We start from the raw sequence: 18,285 nt of genomic DNA on the forward strand, positions 1-18,285 counted from the left end.
ACTTGAAATGAAATCCAACCACTCTATGCTGATTGTATTGAAGCATTCCTGGCTTGTCAGAAATTCTGTTTTGATGGGATATCCACCCAGAAACGCTTCCACTTTACAATACCACTGTCCTCCCTTGGCGCTGTACGAATTGACCTCCAAATACGCACAACCTTTCCTTCAGAGTGACAGTGGCCTGCTACAACTGCACTGACACAAATGGATATTAATGGTAGATACAGAACCATACTTTGGTTGGTTAAAGTTGTTGATCTCCATAAGTAACCAGTGTGCTTTAATATGGAAAGTAAGCTTGTTCCCTTGGTCTGTAAGATCTCATCCACCTGTTCCTCCTCACTTCCACGCCCCCTTTGACCTCCAGTTCAAAAACTCCTCAAACTCTGCCTCATCATCACTTCCTCCTTCTTCCCCATCACCATCACTGCCTGTTCTGTTCTTCTGTCTATCAGCCGCCTTTGTCCTCATCTCATCCTGTTTGTTCCACAGGGATTCCACTTTTGCAAAGCATTGTCTGGAAAGAGAGAAAGGAAAAGGGGGGGGGGATTGAGTGTTGAAACAGCAACTGACCATCAGTAAGGTAACGAGTGGCTGAATTTAAAAAACAAACGAGAAAATTGTATATTATGCATGTAATTGAATATATATGCAACAGAGTAAACTCGATCCCACCTATATTCAAGCAAGATTTTAGCAATATACTAAAGCTTTCGCCAAATTCTGCAAACTTGTGAGTTCTGTTAAAAAACAAAAAAAAACAAAAAACAACAACCCATCAGTGTGTGATCATTGAACTGATTTGTACACTTTCAATGTTTGCAATCATTATCAGGTTTCCATGCAAACCAGTAAAGATCACAAAACAGTTACTGGTATTTTTGTCATTTTAGCTTTCTGTTTGTAAATGTGGATACATGAATGTAATATTATCAAGTACATGTATTAACATTTTCTCTGTCATTCCAAATACCAAAGATTAGTGAGCTTGAAAAAAAAAAGGATAGATGTAGTCACAACATATTTACCTACTTCAGGCACAGCAAAAAGTCATAATTTACATAAGATTATTAGGTAGAGGATACTTTTACAGAATATGCAACATATTTTATACCTGAAATGCTCATTATGAATTTGAATATTTATGCATATCTTACCATTTTATACTGTTTAGAAACAGCTAGTGGTCATTGACTTTTTTCATGTTGTTGTGAACTTGCAATGTTGTTGTGAAGCTGAATGTCCAACATGTACTTAAGTATACATCATAAATTTCAAATCTCTCGGACATTGTAGTCAAGTTGGTGTTATATGCTTATGCCGTGGACATGATGATTATTAACGCCAGTACTAAGTACTAGACTTGAGATCAGAGTTCTAAACAATGTGATAACTTACTTTGATATGTGCAACGAAACATTTCAGATTTGTTGTTAAATATTGTTGTACATGCAAATGTTTATTTTTTCACATCAAATGTGTAATTAAGTTGATGTCGTGATTTCTAAGATGACAAAGTTTGTAAAGATACTTGCCATCCAAGAATAGAAAATCTTGCACTAGAGTTCACTTCAATAATCTTCATGGCTGTTCCTTGATAAATTTCAAGCACAAGGGTAAGTTGAATATCAGCCAGAAAAGGTAAACTTCCATTTTATAGTCTATTCTCGCTTTTTGTGCTTTTCCAATTATTCAATAACATGCAAGATTGGAAGGTTTGAGGGTTACTTAGAAAGCAGGTTGTGTAGGGTTGAGGTGTTGGGTTGATTTGATATGTCTAGGTTGGGGAATGGACTCATTTACAGGCACGTTATACATGATGGAACTAGGTGAGGGTGTTAAGGTGTCTGGCAAAATGATAATTAACCAGAAAGGGGCATATATTATGATACAAAACCAAACTATCCACATCTCAGTGAATGCATACATTCTATGTATATATGTAGCAAGATTTGCACAGCTTCATATACCCACTGGTAGTGTGTATCCATTGACTTTCATGGAACAATCTACAGATTGAAATGTGCGATTAAATGGTTAAACAAATGAATGAAACTGTCCTTAATCTTCAATCCTTTCTCAATACTGTGACTCATATTTTTGTTTATTACATTTTATACAGTTTTTTCTTTTGTTCGTTTTTTTTTTTTAAACTTCAAAGCACTGCCTTAACTCTGAAAAACTGAAATGCTCTTGACTATTGTATTGCCATTATGACTGTTATCACACAAATATCAAAATATGAAATCATTAGAACACAAGGTACTGAGAAGCTGGAAATGCCACTTATACTTCCACCAAATAACAGAAACAACAATAGCTTAGTCAGTGCACATAGAGTAACAACATTTTTCAATTTCATAGGATTCCCCTGGTAGCATAGCTGAAAAGTTCAGACATCCTGTACAGAATGAGTGTGTACACTTGGTCTGTAGTGTCTGTAAATGCAAAGATGTGAACAAATGGAAGAGATGCATGCACTATGTCTGACAATATTATACTTTTCAGTGCTGCATGGCGGTTAATACACAAAAATGTGGTAACCATGCTTATGATGGAGCGAAAGTCTAATTCATGTTTGCATGAGAACTTTGCAATTTCATGCATTTTAAATGTATTCATGTTATGTGCAGCAAGTAGTCTTATCAATTTCATAGCAACTTGAGAGACCACTTGTGTCCAGGGAAATCAAAACAGCAAGTGCACTTGATAAAGAAAGATTGAAAAGATCTTTGGGGGCTAACATTGTTGACCCAGGATGGCTTGAACTTACAAAACATGACGCTTACATAATTACACAGAATGATACATCATGAAACATACAGATTTTGTCTGTTCATGCCAAAGACAACATCACATTCTAAATAATGAATATCGCAGGTGCCAAATCCAGTAAAAATCAATATACCTTCCTCATTACCTGGACACTTGACTTAAAAAGTTGTGCAGTTAGTATCCTGTCCATAAGTTGTTCAGTTTTGTTATGCTTTTTGAGCATAGTTTAGAACACTTACATCTGTTCGTCGATCTCATCTATGTTTCTCTCCGTCTGAGCGGCCTCATCATCTTCTTCAGCCAAGGTCTCTGACACCTTTGGGTGCAAAAATGGAGACATTTTTCGTAGTAGTGGCTAACAGCAGCGTGAAAGCACTGGAAAGATTGCTAACTTTCACAAACATTTTGGCTTTCGAATTCAAACTTCTGTTCTTGCAATATTAATAGGGCAAAGGTATGTCTCAAAGATTACACAAACTTTGTTCATTAAAAGTATGTAAACATAATAACCCAATCACACAGCCCTCAAGGGTATCTGTCTCAAAAGATGACCATCCTTTAGCTTCACATCACACTGAGAGCTCAGGACTGTATTTTACAGGACTAAACCAGACCACAGGAGCATAGTTGATTACAGGCAAAATCCTCCCCAGGTAGGTTGCCTCATGGTGAGGTAGATGAAAGTGGAAATAAATTCACCCTAATTCTCATGGGTTTACACATACATCCCACGTGATGAAAGTCATGTGCTACAGTGTACAAACCAAGAAATGCACTCATCATGCCCACAGTTTGGGGAGAAATCAGTCTTTCAGTTCTGCATTGACAAATGATTGAGATTTTGAAATCCAACACTTTTGCCTCACTACTCTGATTCTCTGTAATCACATGCAGTCATATCCTATAAATTACATTTCAAAATGACAATGACATCTAATTGTCTGCATTGCTCCTATAGTCTACTGTTCGTCATCAGGGGCAACACCAACAATCATATAGAGATTGCAATAACTTTCATTGACAGATGAATAAAGTATTACCTGTTTCTGGGTTTCCATCTCTTTCTGAAACTTTTCCCATTCCTCTTCCATTGTATTCCTGACTTCAACATTCCGCACCTATGTACAAGACAAAAATATGATAGAATCCATGAAAATGAATTACTCAACAATTTTACTACTTACATGCGATAGAGAAGGAATACACCTCAGAATCAATGTGTTAACAAAAAGGGACAATTTTATGAGATTTTAAAGAAAATCACAAAAAATAAAGAACGGGTGAATCTTCTTGTACATGTGTATTATGTTTACACTAATATAACTCTGGTGCAGTGGCTATGGATCCAGATTTTCATATGGGTGTTCACAAGTTAAATACCTGCTTGGTGCTCACACCCCTGACAATGTTTCATCCACTTTGACTCTCTAGACCCTTGGGTTTAAATGGGTTCTGAATATGCAGAATACTCACTGTGTTTTTATAATCACAATTTCATGAGTTGACTGATGATTTGAGAAATTAACTCACAAACATATTGCCACCTGTAACACCAACACATTTTGCACTGGCATTCAAGATGGAAAATTGCTACATTTTGTCTTGAGAAGGGAATATGTCGATGAAGACGATGAACCTCTTCCAATCCATTGAAGGGAATATGTATTTCTAATTCCATTATCATTGTAGATCTTGTTTGCAAATACAACCACTCTCGAAATAATCTTTTAAGTCCCGATTGCAAAATTTCATACTGGTGCAAAATTTGTCTTTCATGAAATACTTAGCAATGTAAGGCGGGGAATAATTTTTCTGGTATCGCATTGCAAATTGCTACGCATAATTTTATATCAGTGCTACATCAACTATCTTTTGTGTAACAGTTTTCTTTCATAAAAGTGTACAGGATACCACATGAAATATCACTCACCAGCTGATGTTGCTATTCAAATTAGATCAGAGTTGGAAACTTATTCCGTGCAAGGGTATGAACAATGGCAGGTTCCTTTGAAAAGACTGTAGAAGCTGGCTTGGGTAAGATAAAGATCTTCACAGAAGCACAAGGAATAGATGTCACATCTTCATATTACAAGAGGGAAGACCCACTGCAGTGATATATTGCCCATCACACCAATGGTGTGTCTACAAGTTAGAATTAGGAGGCAGAGAAGTGGAGAAACACTCTGGGCTTTACCTTGGCATCTCGCACAGGATCATCAAAGAATCCCTCGGGCAAAACCTCTGACATTGGCTTGCTGGAAAGGACACACGAACACGGAAGAGACAGCATTCAAATGTTTAGTTTGCATTGTATCTTCCCATATAATACTTAGTTCATCATCTCTTAGTAAGAAATGAACTGTTGTAGCAGATTGGTAAAAATCATGCTTTTTGTGATCATGGACCATTTAAAATTGTTATAGTCATATGACTAGAAACTCTTGCATATAATAACAATTTTTTTTCTTGATAGCACATTAATAAATGAATAAATATATGTTATGATAACAAATACTTCTGCTGCTTTAAAAGATTTGGAAAATCGTAATGTTTCAGGTACACTTTTTTTCAAAGTCTTGACAAGAGAAAGGATAATGACCACATGAAATAGTGACATTTGGTGTGCAAAAAAAAAAAAAAAAAAAAGAGGAAAAAAAAAGGAAGACGAATTCTGCTATTATCATCTACAGAAATAAAACATGGGCAACATCAATTGAATAAATTCTGGAACAGTAATGTGTTAATGATAGTCTCACTTTGTCTGGTCCTGTTCAGGCTTGCTGTCAACAGTGGAAGATACATCAGCATTGGGCCCATTCTTGGAGGAAGACCTCTGGCCTTGCGATGACGATGACGATGACGATGATGTTGTTGTTGATGAAGACACGTTACTATCAAAGAAATCTGGAAGAGAACTCAGTTGATTTACCTAATGTTCATGGTAACACAATCCTTTGCACATCAATCTGCCTCACTACACTGTTCAATATATTTCACCTCACCTATGGAGATAGGTGTTAACCCTTTTTGTGCCCAGGGGACTTGGCTTAACTTGTCAAACTTTTTTCATCAGCATTCTGTGAACCATCCAAACTTGACCTACAAGTAGTTGTAAGATTAGCAAGCCTACTCAAGCATAGCAGTATGCCTCAGTACAAAGTGAAGGCCATGGTGACACAAAAGGGATTTGGGGGATTAAGTAACCTCTGTTCATAGACAATTAGTTTCCAGAAATCTATGCCAGCTGGCAAAAAAAGCACTGCAGCCTGCACGCTAATTGACAATCAAAGCACGGTAAAGGTTAGCTATGCACAATCACTGAAGTGAGTAATCATCAGCTCCTCCGCATAAAGCATGCTGTGATCACGGTTTTCCATGGGTCTGGGTTTAAGGAGGTATACAAGGAGCAAGTACCCTTTAGCCACTTAACACCTATTAATTTAGAATGATACATACAGTATGAATTGATAGCCTTTCACACACACATAAAATCATACATGAAGATGAGCAGGAATGAAAAACGGGGGGGGGGGGGGGGAGGGGGGGAGGGGGGGGGATGAGACTTACTATTACTTACATGTCGAGGGACAATGAATTTCATTCTCTGGCCCACAGAACTTAGGGTTTAGCCATCACAGCCTTTCAGGACTTTTGACCACATTGCATTATGCCCAGTATTTTGTGATATAGAAATGAATAGCATTAAGCCCTACCTGCTGGGAGCCCAGGGGGAGCCCTAGCGGTCTCTTGGCTGCTAGTGACTTGTGATGAGGAGCTTTTGGGCGTGGTCTTCCCGGATGATGCAGGCTTCTTCTTTGCGTCATCGAAGAAATCAGAAGGAAGGCTAAGGAGAAAGGAAAATACAAATCATCTATTACTTTTAAGAAGCCAACACAATGAGCTAAATCTTAATTCTCAATATACTTAGCATATTATACTTGTGTCTTTCAGTCATACTTGTATCTTTCATCATACATTTCTGGTGAGATGGTGAAAGAAGTTACATTCAGTGATATATTCAGAGCCTGCCATCCTCTGCTGATCAATAAACTTGCGACTAATATAAAGTAAAATTAAAAAATAAAACAAGAAACACCATGAAACTGATAATGCATGTTAATATGACTCACTCCATCATGAATGTTGAAGTACATATAAACCTTTTTTTTTTAATTCACACATGTTAGCTGACCATCTGTAATTGTTACCTTATCTTTGTTCTATGAGTGAAAATTCCAATTGCAACAATGATAACATTAATAATTTGATAACAATGATGATGATGATGATGATGATGATGATAATAATAATAATAATAATGATAATAATAATAATAATAATAATAATAATAATAATAATAATAATAATAATAATGATAATAATAATAATAATAATAATAATAATAATCATAATAATAATAATAACGATAATAATAATGAAGGACACAGCTACTACAAACTCTCATATAACAAGGTGGGTTTTTTTCCTTGCCCAAAGACCATGAGTTGTTTGCATTCCTATGCTGTTCAGACCTGTGATATAATAAACTTTTGATTAAAAGAAAAATATGATTTTATAGGTCCTATGGATTTTCTTATTCATTGTTCAATTAAGAGTCCATTGTGTCACATAACCCACCACTCTACTTTTCCTCAGTCTCTCTTACCACAAGTAATGCACACACACTAACCTGCTTTGTGGATCTTCTGCATCTGATTCCTCTTCTTCCGACGAATCCTCATATGCAATACCAACCCCTGAAGTGGACAAAAGAATGAAAAAAGTAAGTCAAAGAAAAAAAGTCTGAGAAATTACATGTTTTTGGCATGCCATTTGGAAGACAGAGAATGGTTCTATATATTGTCAAATCAGGAATGTTCAGCATGCATTTTGATTTTGCAAATTTTGCAAGAGCCAAGATTCGCAAAATTGAAATGAACGCAAAAGTTCTCGTCTACACTATATGCACTAAATGCCAGTGGCAATTTGCAAAAATGCGATGCTGTGAAAATATCTTGCATTACAGTATGCAGCATTTTAATAGACTTTGCCTTGATGATTTCATAGGCAGCAAATTTGAGATGAAATGGGGCGGGGGGGGGGGGGGGGGGGGGGGAGGGGAATATAGATCGTACTCCCAATCTAGAAAACTGAATCATAGCAGTCTAGTAGATGGCATGTAAAATTAACTTCTTGGGTTGTTTGTAGGTATGCCTGGCTAAAGACAGACACCCTTGATGTGGCATAACGGTACCTCTTGGTTTCTTCAGTATGCCCCTCAGTGGCTGAGTGCCTGTGGATGGGTCTGCTTTCCTCTTGACCGGAGCGATGACCTGAGCCTGGGGTTTGGGTTGGATAGGCTTGTTGACCACAGCATTTCCAGGAGTTTTACCAGCCTTGACAAGGAGTACATTCTGTGCAGTCATAAAGGAATGAATAAATGAAAAAGAGATTAATAAGTAATGAACAGAATGAAAAAGACAGGTGAATAGGGTGAACAATGAAATAAGAAAATGTGTTTGCAAAATGTCTACCTTCAAATATGTATCAAAGTAGATATTCATGTACATCATGAAATAACAGAAAGTCAAATCAAAGTCTTGGTAAACAATGTGATACAGGCTGTATTACAACTTATTTCCTTCATGCTCTACATGAATGAAGAGTAGAATCAAGTCATCTATAGCACACAGAACACCCTTCCATCTTCTGTATTTCTGCGATTTTAACAGGTATGCTAAATCCTGACAATATATCTAGACTAGCTGTAAGTAGTAAAATAAGTATGTATACACACTTGTTAAATGTTACAGAAAGATACTACTTCCTTCTACACTTGGACATTTACCTCAAGTTTCAAAGTGATAAATATTTTAGTGCATTTCTACATTCATACACATGAATGCTCAACACTTTCACAAGCACAACTGTTTTTTTTTTTTCACATTCCTCAACTGCAGAATAGATTTGTTTTGACAAGTATTTTTGTTCTCCTTTACAAACTATCTTCTTAGATTTCAAACCATCACAGTAAATCATGTCTTTACTCACATCTCTGTGCTTCTTGCCCTGGATGTGGGCATTCCACAGGATCTCATTCTTGACTGGCTGGTTGCAAACCACACAGATTAGCTGCCCAATGTTGTTGTATGTGTACCAGACGGTTAAAGAAAAGTCATCAGTGCCACCCCTGTGAAATGATTGACTCTATCTTCTACCATCATAATACTGTCAAGAATCTGCACTCACTTTTTCTGATAACCCTGTCACCTCTTTCTTGCATATTTCTAGTTTATTATCTTAAATTAATTACCTGGGTTCAGTAACTGGCAAACAAGGTAGAAGACTTGCCTGGCCCGACCGTATTATCACATATAGATATGCATTGATCATGAGATCCACTATCTGCAATGGTATGGTACAGACAAACCTTTTAAAGCCAAGACTCTAAGAGGGACTTTTGTGCCAGTATCATGTAGTATATTACATCATCACATACCAGGTACCATATTTGGGGGATTGACAGACTAGCTAAGAGTAAATTACCTTGTACATCACAAATATATCTCCTATAAGACAGTCGATCGCTTGGAGGAAAATGACCATGGGCCTAGAGCACCTGTGATACTGTATAAGCTGTTAATTTTGCGAGGGTTTAATTTTTGCGAATTTCACGAATCACTGTTGGACCGCGAATGTAACAACACATGAAAATGTCGCCATGCGCTGGTGTAATAATGCACAAGTTTACGACAGCTTCCTGTCAATTCGCAAAAACAACATCTCACGAAAATGTCAATGACCTCCTCATTCGAGAAAATATCTGTGCGCGAAAACAACAGCTTATACAGTAAACAAGATCAATACAGCTCAGTAGATATCTGGTTGGTTTCACAGAATAGTCCCATTATCAAGCTTCATCCCTGTATAGCTTTACATGTAAGTTGCATCAAGGGAACTATTGCATCAATTTGATGTGACATTACATACCAGTACAGCTTGTAAGGAAACCAAAACCCACATATTATTATGTGGATAGCTTTAAAGCAGAAATATCAATAGAATGCATAGTAAAAGTTTGAGAAATATCAGACTATATAGATTGGAAAGTTATGAATTTTTGAATTTCGGTGGAGTCATCGTTGGATAAGAAACTACCCTGGTACACTTCATGACATCAATTTGGGCAACAATATACAAAATATAACAAAAATTCAATGTATTTTTATTTTTCTAGCTTAATGAAAGAAAACTGGACTTTCCTCTTTTAGAGAGCAGGGGGAACAACATTACCCTTGGCCTTAACATACGTCAGTAACAAGTTGATGGAATGTGTTCTTTTTATGAAAAATGACATTGTGTGGAATTTTCCTGAATTGTTGTCCATAATGAAGTCATGAATTGGTACTCAGTAGTAGTTGTTTTCTTTTTCAGCGATGACAGCACCAAAACTTTATAACTTTTGAAGAAATAGCATCTAATCCAATTTTCCTTAAAAAAAAAAAAAATCACTGATGTGTTTTACTTACTAAACATATAATTGCTTTCAGTAAATCTCTACATTTGGGTTTGGTTAATTTTAGAACTCCTACTTTTAAATCACATGCAGCTGCACCAAGGTTCAACCTCCAGTGCCAAAATTTGACTGTGTGCAAAAGTATATTATATTCATGTGCACATTTATGTTTCTACATATACCAGTGGTTGATTTTTGGACAGCATTATGCCTTTATGGTCGAATTGTGGGCAGCTTGGTGTAAGTTTAAATTTTACAGGATATTCAAGACTCTAGGCTAGATTCAAATTTTAATCAACAACAATAGGCCTACCGCTACACAGTTATGATGGTGACACATTTATATTCACACACCGCTGCATGTTCCTACTAAATAAAACCCTACCAGGTACCTAACCCTATATACCCTTAGGCTATACCCTAAACCCAATGGGTGCATTCACACTGTGGTGGCGCAGCGGTGGGGACTATATCACGATTATACCGCCAAATCATGATATCGGTCCCCTCTTGTTCTGTGTGTGCGTCTCCACTATGTGCAAAGTCTATGGAGGTTGAAAGAAGTCCCCGGCAATGACGAAATGAATGGCGGTGAATGGAGTGGTGGACTATTTCGCGATATATTAAATGCCATATCTATATTTCCCATACTGTTATCGACTAGATAGAGGAGACAGATCTATGAAAGTGTAATGTCCGACACACAGCATTTCGCGTTAGTGTGTCAGATAACACTAGCACTGTACTGTCTATAGATCTAGCAGAACAGAAAGGACAGACTGCTTCCCACTCCATCGCTAACATCATTATGAACATGTAGGACTAACCCTTATCTCACTTGCAGGAAACTAGAATGTAAAAATTAACAACGAAAACGGTTCTTCTGTGTCAAATACTGCCTCGTTTCCATTGGATCTTCATTGAAAAGGATATTTTGCTAACGGTGATTCAATTCGTTTGGTTGCAGACTGCCTTGCGGTCCGCTGCTGCCTCATCAACTCTCGGATGTCGACCTTTTTCTTATTGCCACTGGACGCTGCCATTTTGATTTGAAGAAGAGGCCAACACTGTCATTGCTGCAACACATCACATGTCGACTGCTGGCTGGCGAAATTCAGGATGGCCCAGGTTCTCAACTCTTCAGTCAGCAACATTGTACCGCCGAGAGATGAATGCCTATATACAAAATGTTACTGGTACGATATACTTTTGTAGTCCAATCAAAATGTCAGTCGTGTAAGCGATGATTTCTTAACAAACTTTTCACTGGTATCGGCGAGTGTATGATGTCGGTCTTGCCATACTGTAAGTCCCACATACGTCAATAGGTGTTTGTCTTGTTTTGTCTTGTCTCTGCTGGCAGGGCCCTGGGACTCTCCCATTGGCCCATCATAGTCTAAACAGGGGAGATCTACTACATGTAAGCATGTATATCTATTAATAGTTTTGGCTATTTCCTTTTTTCTAACACTTTCAAACCCACATAGTTTTTTTCCCCTTTGTCTTTTTGTCTCCATCACAATTTTTATGAGTTGTCTGCCTATATTATACAGTCCAGCCTTTTTTGCAATGCAACGCGAAAATGAAAGGACTGCGGCAATTCGCTTGATTATGTCCATAAAGCTTCACAAGTTTCCTAGTTACTCACGAAATTTGAGCAAAATCGGTTTGAGGCATCATATCTAAAATCATGGATTTAAATGCGATGTCAAACGACCCATGCGAATGCTGAAATGCGAGCGATTACTGGCGTGAGTGTCGCCAGGCGCGGCGGCACGGCAATGCTTGAGTGCAGACGTGGCGACTGAGTACCCTCAGTACTGAGTACCCTCAGTCGCCACGTCTGCACTCAAGCATGCATTGCCGCGCCGCCGCGCCTGGCGACACTCACGCCAGTAATCGCTCGCATTTCAGCATTCGCATGGGTCGTTTGACATCGCATTTAAATCCATGATTTTAGATATGATGCCTCAAACCGATTTTGCTCAAATTTCGTGAGTAACTAGGAAACTTGTGAAGCTTTATGGACATAATCAAGCGAATTGCCGCAGTCCTTTCAATTGTGTAAGTATCCCATACAGAAAAATTGAAAGACACTACTTCACTAGTCACATAAATGTCTCTTTTTGTCTTTTGATAGTGAAGAAAATGTGTGGAAGTTATGTGACCACATTCAGCAGCATTCAACCGATGAACTCCAGAGAGTGTATGCAGTGTTTATTTCCAACCAAGACAGAGTGGTAAGTTCCTGCTATGGAATGATTGCAGTTGTTTGTCACACCACATTGAAGACAACAACATCCAATAAAACTGTACATCAGAGTGAGTTATAAGCCTATGGGAAACCAGATACCACTCACATCCCTCATCAGACTGCTGCCATACACATGACATTTTCTTCAGGTTTCATTCTCTTTCCACATGCAGATGAATATCCAAATATGATCTCATAAAGTTACATCGCTACTGTTGATATCAGATGAAAAGTAGTATCAATATGTAGATGGAAATTAGATTTCATAAGTTACTTCTTCTACTGGGCCTTGAGCACGTTAGCTATGTGGAATTGGCGCATTGTAAGTACCTGGTACCCTGTATTATTATTATTATTATTATTATTATTATTATAAAACTATTTTCAGTATTTAGTGTACATGGGACTTAAAGCTCATACATATCATATGTGCATGTGATGTTAGTATCTTTATGTTGAAATTTAGTGTATGATGTATGTTTATTTTAAAGTTCTAATTATTTTGCTTTGTTTTCTTATAAAAAAAAATGCTTATTTTCTCCGAAGATTCCTCTGTGGAAGCAGAAAGCTGCTAAGCAGCCCGGTCAACCAGTCTTATGGGTACGTCAGGAATGGAGTCTGCGAGTATCTCTCACTGACTTGTTTCTGTCTGGATATTACATTTTTTTCAAGAAGCTCACTTTGTCTCTTTTGCTAGCTGATACCGACATTGAACTCTAGAACACTGACAGATATGTTTATTATAAAGTGCTCTCACTGAACTAATGAACATGATGATAATAATGATTTGTTTACCTAGCAGAAAGAGTGGAAGGCAATATTTATTGCTACAATGCTTATTTCCGTCAATGTATGGCAATTTTTTAATCAGTTGAGAGACATCTTTGTTTGCTTTTTTCCTCATTCTGGAATATTTTCTTACAGACTTCACACTGTAATTTCTTTTCTGTTTTTTTTTTTTGTTTTTTTGTTTCAAACTAACCTTTGGCAGTCTTATAGCTGGCTTGCATTGAAGAAATAGACTATCAGAATAACATATTTTTTTTTGTACCAAATATATATGATATCATTCGGTTCTTCATGAGTTAGTGTATGTAGGCAAGTCATCTTGATCATCTATCATGGTGATTACCAATCAGCCTTTTTCTCACCCGTACCTAGACATGATCTAAAGTAACTAGGTAATTGAGCTTGCTTCTGATTGTTCCTGTCAATTTAGGTGTATGAATATTGAGCCTGATACATCATTTGTATCCCCTGTCAAAGGCAAGAAGCTGTTCAGAGCAAGGGAGTTTTGTTGGTGTCAATCAAAATGCAATGTAGTTTGACAGACAGGAATATGTTTGAGACCAAGCCTTTCACAGGCTATTGCATTCAAACTTTTTTTTGCGTGTGTGTGTGTATAATTGTTCTTTGTAGGACTATCATGTCATCCTCCTGTACCACCAGCCAGCAGGGAGCGACATCTATGACTTAGACACTGTGCTTCCTTTTCCTGTCTCCTTCCGAGAGTACGTGGAGAGAACTATTGGCAGTAATGAATGCCTGAAGGAACAGTTCCACAGGTTAGTTAGACAGTGAACCTTTCAGTCACACCCAGGCATCCCAATGTAACTTTGTCAAGAGGAATCAAAGATTTTGAGACAAGTTAAAGGGATCGTAAAGTTTTGGTTGAGACCTAATTTCAGGTTTCTAACATTTTTTGGTGAAATAATGAGAAACCTCGTATGAAATATGAAAGAGCATGTAATTCTATGAGGAATTAAACGTTTATTTGATGAAAATTGGTTTTGAAATGGCTGAGATATCCAAAAAAGAGCGATTCTAATAAAGTGTGGGACCCACACTTTACTACGATCGCTTTGTTTTACCTTGTTTTTCGACGTTCCAGTCATTCCAAACCCGATTTTCATCAAATAAACTTTGAATTCCTCTTAGAATGGTATGCTCTGTACTATATCATAAGTGTTTTCTTGGTATCTCGCAAAAAGTTAAAAGCCCAATTCTCATCTCCACCAATACTGTACCATCCCTTTAAAGTACCAACAGAAGGATGCAGAAAGAAACTTATAGGTCATCAGTACTCTGACAACTTATCTTCATTGGCAAATGTTGTCTGTCTTCCCTTTCCCCAAGTCTGATTGTACACACTGGCTCATCACACTGAGTAACTCCTCAGTTTTTAGGGGTTGGGCTCATGAAGTGTCCTGATTACAGCTTACATGTAAATGCTCTCTGATTATGAGCTCAAAAGTAGCTAAATTGCTCCATAGTATTTAGTGATAAAGTGCATAGTTGTTGTTGGCCAATGGCTACACTAGGTAAGTGTATAAATATTCAATTGCATGATAGATTTCAGAAAGGGTATGCAAGTGTTATAAGTTGCTACGCATTCAGTATGCTGTAGAAGTGGAAATTTTTGCAGTGTTGAAATTTTCGCGCATTTGGCGCAACCGGAATCTAGCGTGAAAATGAAAGCATGCGATTATTTTTGCTTGCCATATGTTCCTGTGCGTGATGTCTTGGTTCCGCAGAATTAAAAACATGCAAAACTCTTCTAACCCGGCCAAGCGCGTAAAATTAGTTGCGCGAAAATATCCACTTTTACAGTATGTGGTTGTTCAGAAAGTGTAGTATCGGTTGGTGCATTTTTCTCCTGCATCAAAGTTTGGGTCACAAGAAGTGATTGTGGCGGACAGACAATTAAAAGTGACGCAAAATTATGTATGACATTAGTATATTTTCCTTGAAGGCCAGTACCATTCTTTCCACTTGTTTTTCAGATTTTTCAGGGTAGTTCCGGCAGCGTCATTCCTGAAGATGTTTGCCTCTGATCGATCCCACATGAGGAAGGAAGACGGAGAGTGGCAGTCTCCTCCACCGACATACCCTTGCATAGTGGCACAAGATGGTAAATGCTGTACTACCTGCACTTTCTATACTGTTTACCATGATGAAATGCAGGGCTCGACACTAACGGTGGCCCGGTGGCCCGGGGCCACCAAAAACACAAGTCGGGCCACCAAAATTTCAGAAATGAAGAATTTGGTGGCCTGATCGGGCCACCAAAAAAGGTAGGATGTTTGCCTTTGGGCCACCAAAAATAAAAGTTAGTGTGGAGCCCTGTGTAATGGAATTTTTTTCCATTGAATTAAATGTACTTGGCTTGGAAAATTGAAGTAATTTGTTGTTTTTTCTCCCAGTCATTTTTCTGTATAATATGATACGTATGATTTGTCGATGCAAAATCTGATTAGTAACATACAAAAAGGTTTAATATCTTTTATGAGTAAGTGCACATCACCACTCTGATCAGAGTATGATTAAATAAAACATAGTTTTGTTTGCATGTTTCTATTTACAGGAGTCTTTAGAGAGTTTACTGAGCAAGCACTCTTTGATGATTTCTTGATCTTCACTATGTTTAAAAGCACAAGTTAACTTTTCCCAAACCATGGTATTGCATCTGACAGTAATTGTATCTATAATGTACTGTGGTAGAGTTCAAGGATTATCAAACTTGTTTCTCTTTGGTACATAACATAGTCTTCCTATTCAGCATTGCCAAAATATCAATATCACGACAACGCCCTCTTCAACAGATCTGTACACAGAATCTTGCTCATTAGTCGGGTTGCATAGTGAAATTATTGTTACATGGTGGATAAAAGCACCAAATTTGGAGACATCCCCCCTCAGGACCTACTCATTGATATAACCACCTCCATGTTTCAAATGCTTTGCTGATCATGGAATTCAAGATTTGATTCATGTTGTATAATTCCATGAAAAATCTACAAAATTACACAAATCTGAACCTCTTTTGTTGTTAATACTTCCTCCGATACATAATACAGTGTTATTTTTGCGACATGAAACTTTTGTGAATTGGAGCCAACAGTCTTTTTCACTGCATGGAACTTCCTTAAGTTGCCACTGGCATTCAGTGTGTTGTTTAGAATCGCGCACATTTCGCTTTCACAAATCTTAGCTCTTCACGAAATTTGTGAAAGTTTCATGCCCGCGAAATTTTCTGCGGAATGAAAATCAGCGTTCATATTATGAAAACAAAAATTTTCCAGAGAGCTCCTACTCTTATATCAATGAGTAGGTCCTGAGGGATTGTCTCTCCAAATTTGGTGCTTTTGTCCGTCGTGTAATGATAATCTCAAAATTTGACATTAAGCGGCCTAACTACAGTACATATCAACCTGTTCGAAATATTGGGTCTAGGGCAATTACCCCCTGGGCAATTACCCCGCACCCTTCCCCTGGCCCTAATCCTAATCCTAATCCTGAACCTAATCCTATCCCTAACTCAAACTCCTAACCCTAACCCTAACCCTAACCCTAATCGTTACTCTAAGCTTACCACTAACCAGTATTTAGCCGGGGGGTAATTGCCCTCTCGGGGTAATTGCCCGGATACGCGAAATATTGTATCTGCTCTCTGCACAGGAACACAGATGAACCTGGACAGCTACATCAGCATGGAGTGGGGAACAGGTCCAGGGGAGGTCATGACCTTACAACAATTCTGGTCAAAGTTCAGTGCATCAGTTGGATGAAGGATGCGCCAATGATGTCGGGGAAAGCAGTGAATCCACCATGCCAGAGGCACTCGTACTCCGGGGAAAGCACATCTTGCAAGAGATAGCATGGTGAGGCGATGGGTGTCACAAATTCTTCTGTGTGTGATCCTGTTGTTTGAAGATACAGGATACCGAGTAGTGAAAAACTGGACCATCGCTGATGAGCATGCTAATTTGCTTGCCAGCTGTTAGTTTCGAAGTGAGGCTTGGAAGAATTTGTAAGCGGAATTTTGATCAGTGTCCTTCAAGGAGATGAGCTGCTGAAGCTCAGTGGGAAGTCAGGATATGAACAGTGGCAGGCTAAGTCTACCAGTGGTACCGTTTTGTCATCACTGACCACTGTTTTGCAGCAGTTTGAAGAGCAAAAACTTTGTCCCTCCAAAGCAGATATTACATGTACCACTGGACTAATTCGCAATTGCATGACACACATTGAATGTTTTTCAATAAATGTATGTAATTCCGTAGATGTAAAATGTCTGTTGCGTGGAACTATTTGCAATTTCACACGAGATACCAGTGCAAAACTAAAAATTTGCAAATGTTTTGCTTAGTATAGTTTGTCCATGTGAATTTATGCTACAATTTTGTGCTATATACATGTTGCATGGCTGATTGGTATAGAAATGTGTGAATTCATCTAACAAACAACATGAGAAAGATAATTTCACACAGTTTTCACCTTTACAGTAGGTGACAACACTGATATGATACTAGTGCATTGTGGTATTGGTGTGATTTTGATTTGACAAGGAACTATTAAAATGAAATTGAACATCAACATCATACTTCAAACAGTTAGTATAGCATCTTTAGTAAATTACATGATAGTTCAGAGCCTTGTTTTATGAAGAGTTGAAATTGATTTTAAAGTTGATTTCTATCATAAGTATCTTTTGATAAAACAGGGCCCTGCTTTGGCAATTGCACAGTATGGAAGATACAGGAGAAATGGTGTGCAATATCACGATACCTTGAATCTACTCAGTTATTCTTTTATTGTTATGCAAACAGTTAGTAATGATGCTTGAATTTATATACATTGTCAAAAATAGAAGGGATTATGCATACAATTTATGATACAGTGGACTCCCATTATAACAAAGTCCTCGGGACCAGCAATTTTCTTTCGTTATATCGAAATT

General features: G+C 37.8%; 1 protein-coding gene and 1 pseudogene across 1 annotated transcript; one reads left to right on the plus strand and one right to left on the minus strand.

Annotated features, from left to right (window-relative positions):
• On the minus strand, positions 1 to 11,337 carry LOC139722509 (zinc finger protein 830-like; annotated as a pseudogene).
• A 76-nt stretch (positions 11,338 to 11,413) lies between these two features.
• On the plus strand, positions 11,414 to 17,319 carry LOC139722556 (protein N-terminal glutamine amidohydrolase-like). The gene is made up of 6 exons (XM_071633845.1): positions 11,414 to 11,490; positions 12,435 to 12,534; positions 13,095 to 13,148; positions 13,968 to 14,113; positions 15,332 to 15,459; positions 17,007 to 17,319. Exons 1-6 carry the CDS (start codon positions 11,414 to 11,416, stop codon positions 17,114 to 17,116), a joined length of 615 nt encoding a protein of 204 aa, XP_071489946.1. The 3' UTR covers positions 17,117 to 17,319.
• The last annotated feature ends 966 nt before the right edge of the window (positions 17,320 to 18,285 follow it).

The sequence above is a fragment of the Diadema antillarum genome, unplaced genomic scaffold, assembly GCF_040938485.1.
Source record: "Diadema antillarum isolate AM-2024a unplaced genomic scaffold, OU_Dant_1.0 scf00000167, whole genome shotgun sequence".
Lineage (NCBI taxonomy): Eukaryota > Metazoa > Echinodermata > Echinoidea > Diadematoida > Diadematidae > Diadema > Diadema antillarum.

Coding starts and splice junctions, on each gene's coding strand:
- LOC139722556 (XM_071633845.1), top strand. CDS start 11,414: ATGGCCCAGGTTCTCAACTCTTCAGTCAGCAACATTGTACCGCCGAGA. Junction 11,491..12,434: donor CTATATACAAAATGTTACTG/GTACGATATACT, acceptor GTCTTTTGATAG/TGAAGAAAATGTGTGGAAGT. Junction 12,535..13,094: donor TTTCCAACCAAGACAGAGTG/GTAAGTTCCTGC, acceptor TTTTCTCCGAAG/ATTCCTCTGTGGAAGCAGAA.